Genomic DNA, 20,200 nt, shown 5'->3' on the forward strand with positions numbered 1-20,200 from the left:
ACCAACACAGCCACATGAAATGCGGTCAGCACAGCCCTGATCTAGTTTGGCAAGCTTTTAACGCACCACCTCTGTTCAGAAAACAAAAATAACAACCATAAATACACATTCGAGGGGGGAGGGAGACACAAAAACTAAAGGTTCAGGGATTCTGACAAAACAAGGCGGTACTCTTCTTCTTCTTTTCTTCTTCTTCCTTTTTGCATTTTTTAAAGTTCTTTTCATGGACGGTCCAATTTGTGCTGTGGACTGATATAAAGCTTCATATCTCGGGAACTGCTAAGCACAGTGGCTCAGCTCTTCAATTTTTAGTCTCTCCTTCAAACCTGCTGCTAAGGTTAGTTTCCTTTGGCTCGTTAACATGGTGTTAGGGCTGCACGGTGCCACTGTAGTGATGAAGCACAGCCCGGGCCCAACTGACATCGGCGTGGAGCCTTTTTTAGCAGTTTGCATGTAAAGAGGCTTTTAGTGCACTAAGTTCCAGTAGAGGGTTAGCTCTGGGGGTATCATAGCTGCTGCAGTGGTCTCAGGACCTGCTGTACTGTGGCCTGACCTGGGCCAACTAGGAGCTCCACCCCTCTTGCTTTGCTGTCAGGCAGGGCATCCATCCTTTCAGGCTTTCACTCTGCTCCTCCAGGCCCATGCCAGAGGGGTTAGATGTGTGAGGTTGTGCCTGAAATTAGGAAATGGAAGGAAGGAAGGAAGGAAGGAAGGAAGGAAGGAAGGAAGGAAGGAAGGAAGGAAGGAAGGAAGGAAGGAAGGAAGGAAGGAAGGAAGGAAGGAAGGACGGAAGGAAGGAAGGAAGGAAGGAAGGAGAAAAATGGAAAAGCTTTCACAATTTTTGATAACAAACACACAAGACTGACAAAATGGTTTTGGTCCTAACTAAGAAGGCTATAATTGCGATAATCCCCCATCTTAGTCTTTTGGACAGCCCAGCAAATTGCGTTTTTAAATGCAAAGGGACAGCTTGCAAAATGTGTGTTACGGCCCTGACACTTCTCCCTTCCTCTGTGTGCTATGCCGTCTCTGTCTCTTTTTATCTTACTTCTCCTCTCTGTCATTCAATCTACCGCGCCGGGGATGTTAAGGCTGCTGCTACAATTCCGGTTGAGCAGTGGAGACGGACTCACCAGGTTCTGAAGGGAAGACGTTTCTCAGCTGCTCGATGACCTCCTGGAGCTGCAGCACCGTGTCCTGTTCGTGCTCCATATCATCTCCTGACAAACACACACACACACACACACACACACACACACACACACACACACACACACACACACACACACACACACACACACACACACACACACACCACACCACACATAATATTACACCTCTATTATTGGTTAGAGGTGGAATGGGAGGGGAGGACACATGGGCAGCATTCAAATACCCATACTTTTTTGCTATTTAGTATGACAGAAAAATAAGATTTAGGATGTCCCAGATGTGGTCAAATGCAGCATACCTAAAAAATACCCAGATGCCCTACTATATCCGGTCGTTATTTTTACTGTGGAATATCCGCATGATTTTTGGACGATTCTGACTCACTGCAATCGACTACCCAGCTGAAGGTAGGTCACATTCACCGAGCCTCGGAGTGAAAACAACCAGCAATGCGACCGATTTACATACAAGCATGAGGCAAGTTCAAGGCGTGATGTTATGACAAAATAAATAAGTGAAAGTATGTCCAAACTATGTTCTTTTTATAATCAGCTGTAGTATGCAGTATAGTAAAAAGAAAAACAGTATGCTATTTGGAACTCAGGGATGTATTGCATATTCAAAGTGTGTGAGCCTGGCTGCACTTGACTGACCTGCTGCCTCAGTGTCAGTGGTCTCTCTGCTGGCAGGCCCCCCGTGCTGACCCCCTCCGGACACAGGAGACGACAGGGTTGACGGTTCTGATCCATTGGCCTCTGAATCATCTTTGGGCTGTGTTAAGAAAGAAAAAAAGACTGATTATCATTCCATCCAAATAATAGCTGGTATCCCATCATGTTTCAGGCTACAGTCATCTAGCCGTTCACATAGTAATGAGAAATGTGATTGTTCATGGCACTCAGCCAGCAGTCCTCGACTGGCATATATCTGAGCAGAATTATTTAAAAAATTTTAAGTTTGCCCCACAGCAGATGCACACACATCATCAGGGGCCTCATTTATAAAGCTTGCTGCGCACAAAAACCTTGCGTAGACAGGCAGAAATGTGCGGGAAAATGTGCGGTGGCAAACGTTGGTGTTTATAGAAAAATTATTTGCGGAGAAGTGTGCGTATTCCCACGCCAACTTTTGACCATGCGTAGAGCTCCCGCAAGGTTTTCCCGACTCGGGGAATCAGCGGAAACTCAATGGCAACACCACGAAATAAAGCTCAGACATCGAAAAACACAGACAAATGACTGAAATGCTTGGCACACAATATATTTAGTCAATTATCCGATAGTACCCAGACCACTTACCTATAGTTGCGAATATAGGCTACTGTAGTCTATGGCATGCAGTTATGATGTAGGTTGAATGACTTATCTAATAGGTCTACATGTTTTGGTTATATTTTATAAATTGAATCTTACAGCGCTACTCTATAATAATTTCCTATAAGTCAGGAGGTGTTTACGTGAGTGGCCAGCAGGAGAGCAAATAGTTTATATTTTAGGCGGTGTGTAAAAAGTAGTGTCGTACAAAGTTAACCCTATAACAGGCAACGTGCACCGGGAGATACATACTCTTTAATTAATCAAAACTGTATATTTCGTTAGATAAAATCATGTTATGAATTTCGAAAATTATTAGATGCATCTCTTTCCCATAACAATTCACCTTGGAAGATTAAACTATTTTCTGACGTTGTTGAAATGTGTGGATCTCACGGGAGAGAAACAATGCTCTGGAATAGACTATAGGCATTATTTCATTTGTCACAACATATTTTATATAGGCCTACAATATACACTCACCGGCCACTTTATTAGGTACACCTGTTCTGAGGCTTATAAAAACAAAAAGCTAATCAGCCAATCACATAGCAGCAATTTAATACATTTAGGCATTTAGACGTGGTCAAGACAATGTCCTGAAGTCAAACCGAGTATCAGAATGGAGAAGAAAGGGGGTTTAGGTGACTTTGAACATGGCATGGTTGATGGTGCACGGCAGGATGGATCCATTCTTTCATGTTGTTTACGCCAAACTCTGAACCTGCCATCTGAATGTCGCAACTTAAATCGAGACTCATCAGACCAGGCATGATTTTTCAATCTGCTTTTGTCCAATATTGGTGATCCTGTGAGAATTGTAGCCTCATTTTCCTGTTTTTAGCTGACAGGAGTGGCACCCGATGGGGTCTTCTGTTGCTGTAGCCCTTCTGCTTCAAGGTTGGTCGTGTTTTGTGTTCAGAGATGGTATTCTGCATACCCCGGTTGTAACGAGTGCCTTTCTATCATCTCGAACCAGTATGCCCATCCTCCACTGACCTCTAACTTCAACAAGGCATTTTACTTCCACACAAATGCAGCTCACTGCATTTTTTTCTTTTTCGGACCATTCTCTGTAAGCCCTAGAGATGGTTTAGAGTGAAAATCGCAGTAGATCAGCAGTTTCTGAAATACTCATACCAGCCCTCCTGGCACCCTCAACATTGCCATGTTCAAAGTCACTTAAAACCCCTTTCTTCCCCATTCTGTTGCTCAGTTTTAACTTCAATAAGTTGTCCCGTCCAGGCCTACATGCCTAAATGCATAGAGTTGCTGACATGTGATTGGCTGATTAGTTATATGTGTTAACAAGAAAATGAACTGCAGTACCTAATAAAGTGGCCGGTGAGTGTAGTTCTACAGCCACAGGTACGCTTATACGTGATATTTCATACAGTACCAAGTTGGGCGAAACTGCTTTACAAAGACTATAACGACTGCGCCAATCATGATATGATTAGCGCGTGTGTGTGTGCGTTTGTGTGCCAGTTACTGCAGCACATGCACGTCACAGGGCTTTCTTCCTTCCCAGTCGCTTTCTTTGCGGCCGGTTGCCTCCCTTTTTTCCTCATGTCAGTCAAAATGACGTGCTTATTAAGAGCGTCACAATATTCAGGAGCTATTTAGCATTCGCCATTTATGGTAGATTGTGAGACGAAACTGGGAGTGGGAGGACATGGGGCGGAGATCGTCCGTGCAAAATTCGGCGCGGATGGGTATTTATAAAGGGAAGATTGCGTGCAACTGTGCACCGCACATTTTTATAAATCAATTTTTTTTCACAGACCATTCTTGGTTTTGTGCGGACGCAATGTTTTAGGATGGATTCTACACACTCCTTTATAAATGAGGCCGCAGGTTACTACTATTTTGCCTTGTTGCACCGCATAGAGCAGCATGGCAGAAAAAAAACTGACATAGGTAGGGGAAGGTCTCAATTTACTATCAAAGACGCCAAATGGAACTCTCGAGAATATTCCCAAATACCCCATACATGAAACCCACAATCTTTTGTATTATCTGTTAGCAAAACTGTAGCAATACTCCAGCCATGGGTAAGATTTGACATACTATGTATGGTAAGATCAGCAGTTGCACTGCAACCTGGATGTCTGCAGAGAATTTCGCAGAATTCATACATAAGCTTCCACGTCTACATATTTTACAGATTTGGGTTATTTATTTATTTCAAGTAGGAATTGAAAGTGAGACATTGGTCCAGGGAGAAAATGATTTTTACATAGGAATGTGCTCTGCCATGCCGTCTTTTCTCTTAACTCTCAATTGGGCCTGAAGAAGAAGCATCCTGCTGCTCTTTCTCAGATTCTCTCTTCCATTGTCATGCATGCCCCCTTGCATTCTCTTTCATTTCAGCGACCTACATGGCTGTTTGCATATGTGCCCCCTCTGCAATCAATTTACACTTTTTTATTGTAGTAACACAGTAACTGCATATGTCAGCGCATACCCATCTATTTTTCACACCTTTCCTTTTGACTGAAACAAATCCTTTTGTGTTGCATGCCAGAGTCTTGAGGCTTATCCTCTTTCTTAACACTTTCTACTCTGTATTTTTTTTGTTCTCCCAGTGCTGTTTTATTTTTGCATATTTTTTTTTATTACCTGTACCATCTTAACCTTTTTAAACTTCAAGAATGTTTGTAAAGCACATCATGTGCTACCTGATGTATGCACCAGGTTGCATACAAATGCTGGATACCTGTGAACCTGAATTTGTCTGGCCTTCTGGCAACAGTTCAGATACATTTAAGAAATATAACTGAATCTGTGACAGAGCCCCTTAGTCCTAGACGTCAAAGATAAAACAAGATAAAATAATCTAAACAATTACAATCAATACCGTTTAAGAAAGCCAAATGATTAAGTGAGTTTGCCACCGCTGAGAGGACAGCAAAGGGCTCAAATACAACTTCACAGATATGCCGCAGCCTGACCATGCAAGGCTTTAAACATTTTCAGTCTTTCAATTTAAAATCATATTTAACTGGTAAACAGCAGTAAAGATTGGTGTGATGTGGTAAGAACATGTTAAAAGCCTGGAAGCAGAATTTTCGATAAATTGTGGTCTTATGGCTGTTTCGTCTACTCGGACCATAATAACTAAAGGAGATAAAAGCATGGACGACCTTCTCCGGCAAATGAATTAATTGACCTGATTTTTGTTAAATTTCTCAGTGGGACATAGCAGGTTTGCACCACTGTAGTCAACTGAGCACAATAACACAACTCTTGAGTCGAAAATAACACCTATATTACAGACCTCAGTAGACCAGATTTTTTTCTGAATTGCTTCAGTACATGAGAAACAATGACCACAAAAATATAACTCACAACATACCAGCTCATTTCCTCCTGTTTCACACTCTAAATTGCAGTGCTAAACACTTTTCAAAACACTACCCACAATTTTGTATATCTGGCAACGTTGTCATGAATAAAATCTCTTGTGCTCACATGGGACACGCTGCCAGGCTCAAAAGTCTGTAAACAGAATGTTTCATGTATGTATGAGATTGGGAGCTGTATTCCTACCCTCACAGTATTTGCACAGAATTTTACTTTGTATATTTTGCAGAACTGAACGATTACCAGCACAAATCTTCTGTCTCCTGAACATTTATTCTCCATTTCTCAATCAGTTCTTATTTTTTTGCTAGGAGATGTAAGGTCTACGACGGCAATGTTTACCTCTTTCACAAGCTATGGAAGATGCATGTGCACATAGAGCTGTAAAGGTGTCTCGAGGCTCCATTTACCAAGCTAAGCAATACTTGATGTGGTGCTGAGGCTGGACCGAACCAGAATACAGGATACAGCCTGATTTGATTTATTTTTTTATTTTTTTTACTTTGTATTACGTTTTGTTCAGTATAAAATATGTATAACACTGTAATATCGTTAAACCCCTTCCCCCAGATGGGGTGATTCTAATGAATTCAAATTTGGAGTCATTCAGCTGCAGGAAAGGTCATAATAGTCCCACGTTTTATGTAAAATGCGACTCTACAAGGTAACATGAGTGAACATTCCTATCAAAAATCCAGTCCAGTAACAAGTCCAATATATTTCCCTTCTGAAATGTAATGAATTAGTAATACTAACACAATTTTATTGCAAAACATTTCAAGTTCCGTATTTCAAAACAATAGCCCATCCCCATGCCAGTGCCACTCTCACAGTAGAGGTTGTACCTGTAGCAGTAGCTCCCTGAGCCTGTGCAGCTGTGACTCCAGCTGTTTGTTGTGGTCCTCCAGAATCTGCATGCGGGTCTCCAGGCGCGTCTTGTGTTGCCTCAGGACCCGCGCCTCGGCCATCAGCTCCTCATCCTGCTGGCCCTCCTCTGTGCCAGGGGAACCGGGGCCGTCCTCTCCAGCCTCCGTCAGCATGGGCACCGACGCAGCCTCCTCGTGCTTCCACTTCAGCCTCCTGTACTCGCCCTGCAGCACCCTGAAAGCACAGCATGGAGGTGGGGGGGAGGGGGTAAGTCCCATGTATGTTGTTGGTTCAGCATACAAAACACATACAAAGTACACAAATCAAAATGGCAAATTATCCCGCTTCCAATTGACACAAACATAAAATGCACCAACTTGAAAACTTGAATATTGGGTCAACTGGTATTCACAGTAATTGCCAACTCTCATCTACACACTCGAATTTGGCAAAATAGAGACCTCAGTCCGAACAGACACGGATGTATCTGGTATCTGTCATCAGCCAACATGATGTCTGATGTAAGCTCATCTTTAATCTGGATGTATTTTCTTTTATTTTTTTTATACTATTTCTTAAATGCAATTTCTAAGGTCTAATCTCAATGCATTTTATGCCCCTATAAAGCACTTTGAATGTACTTGTGTCTGAATTGAGGTATATAAATAAACTTGCCTTGCCTTGCTTTACACATAATATTGTGACATGTTTGCAGGTTACATAATTACAATAATATCACCCCAGCATGCGTAAATATCATCACATAAACCCAGTGCAGCAAGGGGCTAATATATTGTGGATATCTTCCCACATAGAAAGCAATCATCTTCCTTTTAAATATAACTCAATGCCTTCCTCCTCTTACGTGCGTGACATTAAGGCCATTAACTGACTGTGTTGTGCTGTGGAGCATTGCTAAAGGTTTTTTTAATTCATTCGGGTGCTGGGAAAATCATGCTGGTCTTTTGAAGTGCTGAATTAGTAATAACCTTCTATTGAGAACAAACGAAAACTACATATACAGTCAAGTGCGAAAGTTTGTGAACCCCTTGAGCCTTTTGGAATTTTATTTATTTTAACCATTATTAATTCATTTTTATCAATACCAGTATTTTTTATATGAAATAACAGATGTTTGTTTATCAATTCAACATTTTTCTTTTCCAGAAATCAATTGTTAAAACAGATAAAACAAATTATTTGACGAATGTTGTATGTGCAAAAGTTTGTGAACCCTGAGCTGCATTGCTTAAATCGAGCAGGTTGACACAATCAGGTGGGCCAAATTGGTTGATGAAATAGACCAATGTAATGAGAGATCTTTAGGAAAGAAATTGGGCGGCACTAGATAAAACAGAGATAAAACCAGGTCAGTTTAGGCTCACCAAAGTGAACCCATACAGGTCAGACATGCTAAAAGGGAAACAAATCTCAGAGGATCTCAGGAATAGAGTTTTGATGTTGCACATTTGTCTGGGGACAGTTATAAATTCATAAAAAAAATTTGAGCTCAATCGGTCCACCGTGAGGCAAATCATCTACAAATGGAGAGCTTTAAGAGTGACTTAACATCTGCCTAGAAGTGGACTTCCTTCAAAAATATCCTCAAGCGCCACAAGAAAAGTGATTTTTCAGGTAAAAGCCAACCCAAACATTACATCTGGAGATTTGCAGACAATTTGAAACCACCATTATTCACTTGGGAGAAGGTTCTGTAGGTGGTAGGCAGAATTGCGTTTTTGCCCAAACATGGCGGTTTTGGTTATGACCAAACAGTTCAATTTTGGACTAATTTGTCCACAGAATAAGACTTCAGGTATCTCCAGGTGCTCTGTGGCAAAGTTGTGACAAACAGTTTTGTTCTTTTTTGAGAGCAGAGGCTTCTTCAGCAACCATCCCATGAAAGCCATGTTGACTGAGTTTTCTTCTTATTGTGGAACCATGCACATCTGTCCCAGATGCTGCACGAGAGGTCTGCAAATCACTAGATGTAATGTTTGGGTTGGCTTTTACCTGAAAAATCACTTATCTTGTGGCGCTTGTGGATATTTTTGAAGGAAGTCCACTTCTAGGCAGATGTTCAGTCACTCTTAAAGCTCTCCATTTGTAGATGATTTGCCTCACGGTGGACCGATGGAGCTCAAACTTTAAAAAAAATAATTTATAGCTGTCCCCAGACAAATGTGCAGCATCAAAACTCTATTCCTGAGATCCTCAGAGATTGGGTTCCCTTTTAGCATGTCTGACCTGTATGGGTTCACTTTGGTGAGCCTAAACTGACCTGGTGTTATCTCTGTTGTATCTAGTGCCACCCAATTTCTTCCCTAAAGATCTCTCACTACATTGGTCCATTTCATGACTCAATTTGGCCCATCTGATTGTGTTTACTTGCTCGATTTAAGCAATGCAGCTTAGGGTTCACAAACTTTTGATCATACAACATTTGTCAAATAATTTGTTTTATCTGTTTTAACAATTTATTTCTGGGAAAGAAAAATGTTGAATTGATAAACAAACACCTGCTATTTCATATAAAAAATACTGGTATTGATAAAAATGAATTATTAATGGTAAAAATAAATAAAATTCCAAAATGTTCAAGGGGTTCACAAACTTTCGCACTTGACTGTATAAGCAGTATCATCACGCCAAGATATCCAGTCTAGTTGATCAACCTTTGAACGTTATTAACAATGGCTTTACTTCCTTATTGTTTCAGGGACCACACAGACTCCACAAACAAAAGAAAAATCCTATTAAAATTTCCATAAACAGACTGAACCAATGTCTATTGTTTGCTAAAAAGTTATTCACAAAAAGTGCATATATGACACTATCCTACATACTGATGTTATTCATATTTTTGTTTCATTAGACCCAAAATAAGTCAAAGTCCTTGTTTGACATTTCATCAACAGTAATAACTCTGTTGTTACTCCAATAACAAAAAAATAAAATAAAAAAGGAAGGATTTAGGAGGGGTACTGCTGCGTAAAATTTGCCGTCAACATCAATCACAGATATGGAGCAGATGAAAATCTATTGTATTAAACCATATTTTATAGCTGCGGTATCTGAGACTCGCAGACTTCTGAATCTTCTGAGTCATCCGTTCAAAATCATGTTCATTTGCAATTCTCATTAAAAAAGTATAGCTGATAAAACAATGATAAGTATATTATATTTAAAGCTATTAAAGAGAAGCCAGTCCCTTAAAAAAGAAGACCAAGGGTTAAAATCGTTTGATTCTTGATTTATCGTTCAGGTATGAGCTGCATAAGAGCACATAAACCAAGCAAGAGCAGTGACCACAGCCATAAATAAGGATACACTGCAGTGCCATTACAGGAGGCGTGCTTTGTAGAAAAATTGAACTGGGTCAGGGTTTCAGACACCCAGAGGGTGCAAGTTTAAGTGTGTGTGTGGTGTGTGTGTGTGTGTGTGTGTGTGTGTGTGTGTGTGTGTGTGTGTGTGTGTGTGTGTGTGTGTGTATATGTGTATGTGTATGTGTGTGTGTGTGTGTGTGTGTGTGTGTGTGTGTGTGTGTGTGTGTGTGTGTGTGTGTGTGTGTGTGTGTGTGTGTGTGTGTGTGTGTGTGTGTGTTTATGTGTACAGTATGTAGCAGTGTGTGGAAAGGTCATGGGAAAATACAGGACAAGAGAGAAAAATATTCATATGAATCATTTTGCAGAAAAATGGTTGCCTCTGGTAACCAATTAAGAGAGAAGGATACATAAATTTGATTCATTTATGGAAAATGTCCAAGCCTCACAGCTATAGCAGGACACAATACGTTCACATTATAGCATGAGCATCTAAACTAAGGTGTGCCAGAGATGCTTTACGCTTGTATCACTTACAAGCTAAAGCGGAATCTACCATGTTGTCACCGGGTATGCACACAGAAGATATTTCTGTTCAATAGGATTTGTTGCAGATATAAAAACAATAGTGTAATGCCTCCAGAGAGACACAACATATGTGTCATTGTCATTCTGTGGAGATGAAAATCTCAGTCTAAACCCAACTATTACATCTCTGCTCCGCTACATGCCTTATTCCAAATATGTATTTAAAGGTGCTACGAGGAACTTTTAAATATTTCTGAAACAGCCTAATTTTTCCTCTGATGATTATTAATTACATAATATAACAGTAAATGAGACCATCAATGCAAAGAATGCTATTTTACATATTTTTTCTTTATGCCTTTGTCATGGGTACGCTCACCCAGGAACATGAGCTGGCGTAGTAAAAAAGACTTCTACTTTTGTCTAAAGGTGGTGCACCTTTATCTATTGTGTAGATAAAACAAACCCACAGCAAATTACTCCACCAGGTAAACAAGCCAAGAAATGATTTAAAGCCCAAGCTCCAAACTCAATGCACACTGACTGTCCTAAACAAAAACAAATGGTTAGACTACACACAGACCTGTTCTCGTTCTCCAGACGGGCCAGGGTGCATTGGAGCTGCTCCTTGTCCTGGTGCTCCAGGTGGGCCAGCAGCATGTGCTGTCCACAGGGGGAGTCATGGTCCAGGGCTGGGCTGGAGTGACGCAGGAGGTACTGATCTTCATCCCTGAGTCCCCCACACAGGAGACAGCACACTGAGCCACCAGCACAACAGCCAACCAGCAGCACAAAGCACAAGGCCAAGGGGACAGCTTGGGCCAGCGAGCACAGGCCAAAAGCAAAAAGCAAACAGGCAAGCAGTGTGCGAGGTAGTTTTTAAAGGGATGAGACACGGACAGACAAAACAAGACAGGACAGAATGGGATGGGTTGGGGCGCTTTGCACTGTGCCAGGTTCACCCCAGTCCAAATAATCAATGTTCCGTAGCAAACCACTCTCAATTATTAAAGGAAGGAATGAGGATCTTCGGCTACCTCACAGTATATTGCCCAAAATAATAAAAAATGTATTGACAATGGAACAAAAAAAACGGAATGTGCTGATCTATGACGGCAGACCCGCGGCTGTAAAAGCTACAAATGCATCGGTGAATTGTTTGCAATAATTTTAATGGAAAGACAGCTGTTTACCTCTTTATGTGTTGCGATAATTCTTCAGGCTACGAGGCAACCTACTTTATTAGGTTATACGCTGTGCATCGTAATGCCAAATTATACATCGCAGAGGTATTCACAGGCCAAGTTTAAGCAGAGGTTCAGTCTAGAGATTAACTGGTATTTGAAAGGTCCCGCTTAAACCTTGGATGCATTGGTGGGATGCCAATAAAACAATGAAATTGTTTTATTTTTTCCTGATAAATTATTTCAGAATTTCCTAAAAAAACTGTTTTGGTTTCATTAGAGGGTTTAAAATGAGTGGCTTAGAGCTTTCTTACTTTTGTAAAGGATATGCAGTATTTACTGCAGACTGCAGACATCTCTACCCACCCACACTATTTTTACAAAGACAACTTGACATTTGATGCAAGTGTTACCCCTAGAGAAATCCAAATTACTTTGACATTTTTGTTATAATGGTATGAAAGAGTATCTGGAATTCTAATCAAATCAACCTACTTTATAGCTATCTTAGCTTCCATTAGCTACAATAGCGTACCAGAGAGACAGGCTGTCTCTGACAGAAGGCTCCATTGACCTATTTCTGTATGGGTTAAATTATGCTTAATACCTTGCAATAAGCCGCAACAGTGAAGTCAGAACAATGTGTTCAGTTAGGAAGGTGAACGCAGCACACACAGGCAGCTTGACTTAGGAAAGAAAACAGTATGACACCAGCCAAAGAGCAGCTGGAAGCACAGATAGCACAGCAGCATGAACCAGAGCTGTGCAGCAGGACGCAAGCACAGAAAAATAGCACCTCTACAGGAAGGCTAGAAGCGTCATGCATACAAACACACTTTCATGCACAAAATGACACATGTAAATGCACTGATACACACACATTTCTTGTGACAAAACTCCATGCAGAATCTAGAGTGTTTCTTGGTTACAGCTCTGTCAAGATACATGCTCATGGCAACACAAACATTAGGGGAAGGCTCGGGAAGCACAGGTGTCAGTAGTAAAAAATAATAATAAAAGAAGTGTTGCATTTCTGAAAAGAGATGTAACTTTGTCTAGGTCTAACAGTAGTTTCTATTGTGATGTCAATCACAGACTTCTCTCAGAGCACAAACACACACACACACACACACACACACACACACACACACACACACACACACACACACACGCGCGCACATGAAACACAAAACACTTCCTAAAAGAAATAATGAGCACTCTTCACAATACACACACAAATGCACAGACACAGACCTGGAACACTGGAAAAAAACAGACTCCACTCTGCACAGAGCTGCAGTGCATGCAACCTTGACTTGAAAAAAATAATTGATTAAGGAAAACCCTGTCAGAGAAGGGTCGACATGCGCACATACAGTATGTCAACAAAATAATGCATGGACGCACGTAAAAACATGATCTCAGACAACCTGAAGCACTCCAATCACTTTGCTTTCCACAATAAGGACATGTGTTATTGGCTCCCTCGTTCACTTCAAGCATACCTTATTTTCTCAATGCTGTAACCTTGCCACCGCCCCGCCAGACATCCAGCACAGAAACACACGCATGCACGCACACACACACACACACAGACAGACAGACACACACACACACACACACACACACACACACACACACACACACACACACACACGCCTCTCTCTCCTCAGAGGGGCTTTGTGTACAGTATCTACCCACATCCAAAGACTTCAATCACAGCAGGCATGTGCGCATGATGAAGGGGGCCTGTGCGCACGCTGTTCGCTGCGGGTCATTTTCATTATGTGGCTGATTATTTATGTGATTACCCAATCCTTCCCTACAAGTCAAACATGCATGCACAAGCCCGAGCACACGCCCAAACAGAGACACAATCGATTCATCAAGTGGAGAGAGTGTACGTGCAAAACACAGACACACACACACACACATATTCCATGTGAAAGGCTGTGGTTTTTAATGAGGGGTTTTGTGGTGAGGGGGGTGGCGGAAAAATACTCACAGACTTTCGTCAGGAGACAGGCTATCCGTGAAGAATGAACAATTCTGGTTCTCCATTTCTGCCAACCTGTATTCATTCAAACACACACACACACACACACACACACACACACACACACACACACACACACACACACACACACACACACACACACACACACACACATCAGAGTGACAGCATGAGACACAAAAACACAAATCCACCCACAAACATACATACAATACAAAAAAATGACAGATGAGTGGTTGAGTCAGAGCAAAGGTAGGAAAAAGCAAAAACAACAGATTGATACGATCACACGCTGGGGATGCGTGCTTCTTCAAACGCAACACGAATCAAACAATCAGCACAATTCAGCATTTAAGTAGAGTGAATAAGACGTCGTGGCCTTTAACTCTTATGGACAGAGAGACAGAGAGCTGTCCAGAAACAACTGACAGAGAAGACCGCAGAGTGGCAGAAATTATTTTTGTCACAGAGTACAAGCTGTACAAAATGTGCCCGCAAGAAGGGAGGAAATTCTGATAAAATACTGTACACTCTATATCAGCATGCAGGCAATAAAAAGGCCTTTTTAGAAATGTGCGCATGTGTGAGGAAGCGGTGAGGGAGCTTCTGTGTGGCTTTTCAGGACCAAGGACAGCGCTTCTAGTTCAGCATTACGAACTGCTGACTGTGTGGACTGTGTGGACAGCTGCACTGAGCATGCTGCTCTGTAAGCGGTTTCACCACTGTAACAAATAATAATAATAAAACAAAAATGATGTTGCAGTGAAAAAGGTTTTAATTTTTTGCTACATACACAATACACATGGTGTTTTTACTGTTTTAGGTTTGATGGAATGAATGAGAAAAAGCCCAACTGGGAGAACCAACTTGGCTGCGTAAAAAGGACTGTATAATAAACATGCGGCTCAGCATCCTAGAGCAGGCCACTCAAACCCCAATAGCTCCATGTGTGAATTCAGAGAGAGAAGAAAAAAATTGGAACATTTAGACTATGTCTATGGCAAGAATGTAGCATATTATGCTGCATATTAAAAGTGTATGTTATGGCTAAATATACAAGCCCAAATAAACAAGTGGTAGTCGTTGCACACTCAGACTTTTCCCATGTTAGTACATTATTTAGTATAGCCTCTTACACTCTCTTAAAGTGTGCAACTACTTTTTATTAGAGTTATCTTACTCAGTTGTATTTGCTCTTCACTCATGTGGGCGTCCAGCTGCAAATATAATTTCTGGGCTAAAATACCAATAATATGTTGATAACATACTAGCACCCAGTAAAACACTGTTTACAACAATTAGTTGCATTGAGTTGATGTTATCATTAACAGTCCAGATCCTCTTTTACCAATAATTCATTGTAGAGGAATGTATCACAATCAGGTGCTGAGTTTGAACAATGTTCTCGCTTTTTCTTGAAAGAAAAAACACCTTTTTCTCTCCATCACTTTCACCTTTGCCTCCTCCGCCTGTGTTGATAGCTCCCACCCGAATGCACAAGGTTGCCCATTCTCTCACACCCATTAAAGGGAACACTGAGAAGACATGTTCTGAAGGTGATCGCATGTTGAGACCGGTACACCACACACTGCTGCAGTCCACAGTCTCTACTTCCTGACGTATGAGGCCGTTAGATGTTCAAAGGGTGGCTTTCTTCCAATAGATAAGGTAATTAACCAGCACAGAGACAACCAACCCACTGATGCAAATGTGCTCGGAACTACTGTATACACACATGGCATGCAACATGAAATCTAGTATGACATCTACACTGCAGCAAGCATGAACACACCTTGGCACCCACCAGAGTGTCGTCAGCTGAAGGAGTGAGGGAAGTGAGGAGGAGAAGGAGGGATGAGTGATTCAGAGGATGTCACAGACCTCGACATTACATCTTATTTCCTGTCCGGTGTTCAATGGTGTGTCACAGAGAAATCCAGGATTTATCCATGTCCTATTACAGGAACAGCCGGCCTGTGTACCTGACCGCTCACAAATTCAATCGGCTACACTTTTATCAGAGAGCAGAAGGGAAAAGGTATTGTGTGCGTGTGTGTTTGTGTGCGTGTGTGCGTGTGTTTTTTTGGCATACATGTGTGTAAAGCTTCTTGTATTGGAGGTAAATGGATGTGAGGAAATCAGAAACTGGCCTAGAGAGAGAGAGAGAGAGCGGGGGTATAGAGAGGGGAAATCCCAACAGAGTTCTAAGAGGTTTTTTATCATCTTCTGATCCATCCTCTACAAGATTATGAAAGGAATGAACTCCACTCCTACATCGATACGGGGGGAGAGGGAGAGAGAAAAAGGGAGAGAGAGAGGAGGGGAAGAGACGAAGCTTACTCTCTGTTTGACATGTCTCAGAAATCTGGCTTCTGTAACCCCAAACATCAAACACTTCATCCCTCTTGAGATGAGTGGAGACTACATTATCTCCATGGATTAACACCTTTAACCCACACTGGCTGAAGGGCACTCCGACACAAGAGCAAACACAGACTGCTACGCGCACCTGTCTAATATGTCATCTCTAAAGGGAAGAGTTTCTGACACGGAACCTGCCAGCGATGACATCCAGTATTTTGATACAGGCCTGACTTACCATTAGTGTTCAAAGTGAGCGGTGACTAACGATTCATGCGGGGAAATAATCCAAATAAGACATGGGATTTCTCCCTTTATATCCTATATCAACTGACAGGTAGAAAGGTGTGAGGGAGAGAGAGGGGGAGAGAGAGAGCAAGAAAGAGAGAAAGAAAGAAAGAAAGAGACGATTGAAGTAAATTCTGCATGCTGCCAGAGAACAGATAAAACCCTCAACATTACCATAATAAGGACTGTCTACTCCTATTAAGACGTTGTTCAGATCAGCTTGCTCACACAACTCTTGCGGGACCAAAGTAATACTGGTCAATTAACTGCACATAGCAGGGCGTAGACAGAAAACAGTATGAAATACATGGGTGATGCATTTTGTACACTTTAAAGAAACACCAATGCCTCTCATGTTTGCTCAGCCGTATATTCATTTCAGCAGACTATTTGCCAGGCTCTGGCCTAACCTAACCAGGGGCAGTATTGACATGTTGATATAAGGAACCAGGGATCAAACCAACAGCGCTGGGATTCGTGTCTTCCCCCAATAGTATGCAGTGTTAAGTTTACCAATGTATCTGTTACATCCCTTACCCATGTATGCACAGTTAATACAAGCTTGATTACACAGTATAACAGGACTGCAATCATGCGCAATGATGTAATTAGTCAAGTGAACAGTCTAAGTGAATAGTTAGGTGAGTACATCTTTAATCATATAGCACTTCTTAAACAGTGACTAAATGTTTCACACACAGACATGTGCAAGATCATTTGAACACATTAATAAAACACACACGATTACAATATAAAAATACAGCACACGTGTTATAGAGCCTCGGTTGACTCTTAAATAAACATGTAGAAATCAGTCATGAGCAGGTTTAAAGGAAAAGCCTTGTTTTGTTCTATATGTTTACACTGTCAACAAATCCTGTGAAATGCTGAAGTGATTTGACAAAAAAATAACGTCTTTCTTCGTTTAATTTCGTTTTGAAATTAAACATTTGCTAAAAAGTCAGTGCCCAGCTGTTTTAGTAAACAATGGGAAAATACATATAGTAATCGTTTTTTTTTTCTAAGATTTATGTCTTCGGTAGTAAAGAATACTGGCTTGACGATTTATCAATTGATTATATAGTGCATATAAAAAGATACATGTACATTTCTAACATTTTGGGTAACTATTGAAAGCATTGCCCAATGATTCAATAAATAAATCAAATAAAGACCCTTAATGATTAATTCTCATGAAGGAAGAATATGCTATAGAAACAAATATGGCTTCTTGACATGGTAAAATATGAGGCATGCCATGATAAACGTTTCCTTTTATTTGAGAATTTTCGTGGTATTTTCTCTTCAGCTCAAGGAAAGCAGACAAACTTTTACCGCAAAAGTGTCTCATTACAATTAAACTAGACTGTTTCACAATGCCCATGTATCCACTTGAAAGCTTGTAACAGCCACAATAAATTGTGAGTTAAATGATTGTCCAACATGACTCATGTGCAGTTTGAAGCAAATGTTTAATCTAATTTAGCAGGAAAATATGTTTACTTGGAAGGATGTGATAGAAACAATATTCAAAGATAAGAAGAGAGAAAGAGCAAGAAACAGAAAAAACAGGGAACAAATAATGTGTGTGGGTGGTAGACAATAGAAGAGAGGGACCAAAGCAAGACTGAAAAGAAAAAGAGGCGAGCAGAACACAGGGAGGAAAGGGAGCGATAAAGGGCTAAGAGGACAACTGTGCCTGCTCTATTGTTGGTGTGTGTTCCCTATGTTTTAGTAGGGCACAAAGCAGCTGTGTGTAAGAGCCCCAGGAAAGTTATACACTCACTCACTCACACACAAAGTTGTTCACTTGAGGAAATATATGTACACACACATGTACATACACACACACACACACACACACACACAAATACAGCAGGATCAGTGGAAATGTGTGTGTGACCAGCCCTGCAGTACTGAGGGCAGAGCTGCCAGGAGTGTGGGAGTCCAGTGCTGTGCCCTGTTTATAACCTGTCAGACAGACGCTAATCCACAGCAACAGCTCCCAGGTGACCAATGGGCTCACTGCCCTAGAAATGTACAGGCTGCTAGGCACACTGAATCCCCCCGACCTCCACACACGCACACACACACACACACACACACACACACACACACACACACACACACACACACACACACACACACACACACACACACACACACACACACACACACACACACACACACACACACACACACACACACACACATTTGTACTACCATACTTCTGAGGACACTCATTGACATAATGCATTCCCTAGCCCCTACACCTAACAATCAAAACTAAATGCCTAACCCAAAACCTTACACTAACACGAACATATACCTAATTCATACCTGAACCTTAAACCATAGTCTTAACCCTTAAACAGCCCTTTCAATGCTTGTCCCAAAGTGAGGACTGGACAAAATGTCCTCACTTTCCAAAAATGTCCAGACCATAGATAGACTGTAAAAACAAAAAATAGGTCCTCTCTCATAAGGTTCTCACAAAAATAGTTGTATTATTACTACACACACACACACACACCACAAACTGCTTGGCCTATCTGCACGGGTGTGTGTTTGTGCAGAAAGTAAGCGTGACGGAAACTGCTGGGCAGTACAGTCTCCACCCTGGCTGGAGTACAGTGCACGGCGTCGCAGCCAAATCGATACTTTAATCAGTGTGTGGCGAATACTAAGAGGTGAGGGAGCAGAGGAGGCAGTGGTTGAGTGAATATAAAGAAGAGAAGAAGTAGGAGGAGGAGGAGAAGGGGGGAGGTTTGATCCGGATAGAAGGAATCCAGAGATTTTGTTGAAATGAGTTGATGTATGGCAGAGCACAGAATAAGCCACCTACCTGCTGGCATAATGTTCAATCCTGCTGTGTGTGTCTGCATGGGGCAGCTTAGGCGAGGAGCAGGGCCTGGGAACGACAGAAGCCAACGTCAATAGATAACCAAGGAATTGTTTTTAACACTCTGCAGGTGCGACTGTGTTGTCTTGTAGGAAAGAAAAATCTAAAATGAGTTCCCTCATATAGCCATAATCAAGAAGAAGAGAGTTTTATTGTGGAAATGGAACGTTTCTTGCTAGGAAGCCATCTTAAAAGATTCACAGTTTCACAGTAGACAAAAGGAAGTTAATCCATGTATGCAAGTGCTGTACTAGTACTTGTAGTACATTTTGAGGTACTTGTACTTTAATTGACTATGTCCATGTTATGCTGCTTCATACTTCTACTCTACATTTGAGAACCTCAGTCACTAGTTACTTTGCAGATGATTTTTTTAAATGCATTTCTAGTGATTTTAGGAACATTTGGCTTGAGATGCTTCATCGCTTAACAAATCAATATTAACTCATGACCCCTCGGCACAGGTTGCGTATGTCCATGAAATATGAATAAATGAGGATGTGGACCATACAGCCACAGTAAGAGCTGTTTAATGATTCGGCTACTCGCATCAAGGATATTGAGTCGTTTTAATGTAAATCATGAAACGGCCTCAACCCCAAAATTTGGGGATATTAAAACGATATGTCCATCCCCTAAGGGAAGAGACTCTGTAAACAAACTGATGTGCAGCAAAAGCTGCTAGACTTAGATGGTAAAAACAACTCAACCGTTGACTAAACGAAGAAATTAATCTATTTTGTTTTACTTGATGCTTCCCTGGTGCTTTGGTTTTTATGATGCATATTTATTTATATATGCTGTGAAAATATGGCAATGACCAGAAACTGTAGATCCTATGAGAGACACACACCTATTCGCTTGCCAGAGGTTCATTTAAA

At 41.3% G+C, this 20,200-nt stretch overlaps 1 protein-coding gene across 3 annotated transcripts in view; it reads right to left on the reverse strand.

Moving 5' to 3' along the window:
• Positions 1 to 627: 627 nt before the first annotated feature.
• Positions 628 to 20,200, reverse strand: part of drp2 (dystrophin related protein 2) — a 107,044-nt gene continuing 87,471 nt past the window's right edge. For 2 of the 3 annotated variants that reach the window (XM_080035774.1, XM_080035773.1), the window contains exons 18-20: positions 19,263 to 19,328; positions 13,760 to 13,825; positions 12,255 to 13,576 (exon numbers count right to left, since the gene is read on the reverse strand). In XM_080035774.1, the coding sequence (XP_079891900.1) occupies positions 13,471 to 13,576; positions 13,760 to 13,825; positions 19,263 to 19,328 (238 nt within the window). In that variant the 3' untranslated portion in view covers positions 12,255 to 13,470. Of the gene's footprint in view, positions 674 to 1,133; positions 1,221 to 1,826; positions 1,945 to 6,697; positions 6,954 to 11,153; positions 11,301 to 12,254; positions 13,577 to 13,759; positions 13,826 to 19,262; positions 19,329 to 20,200 lie in introns of those variants that run through there. The other variant, XM_080035775.1, reaches the window with a different exon arrangement.

This window comes from Ammodytes marinus, assembly GCF_949987685.1.
Source record: "Ammodytes marinus genome assembly, chromosome: 10".
Taxonomy (NCBI): domain Eukaryota; kingdom Metazoa; phylum Chordata; class Actinopteri; order Uranoscopiformes; family Ammodytidae; genus Ammodytes; species Ammodytes marinus.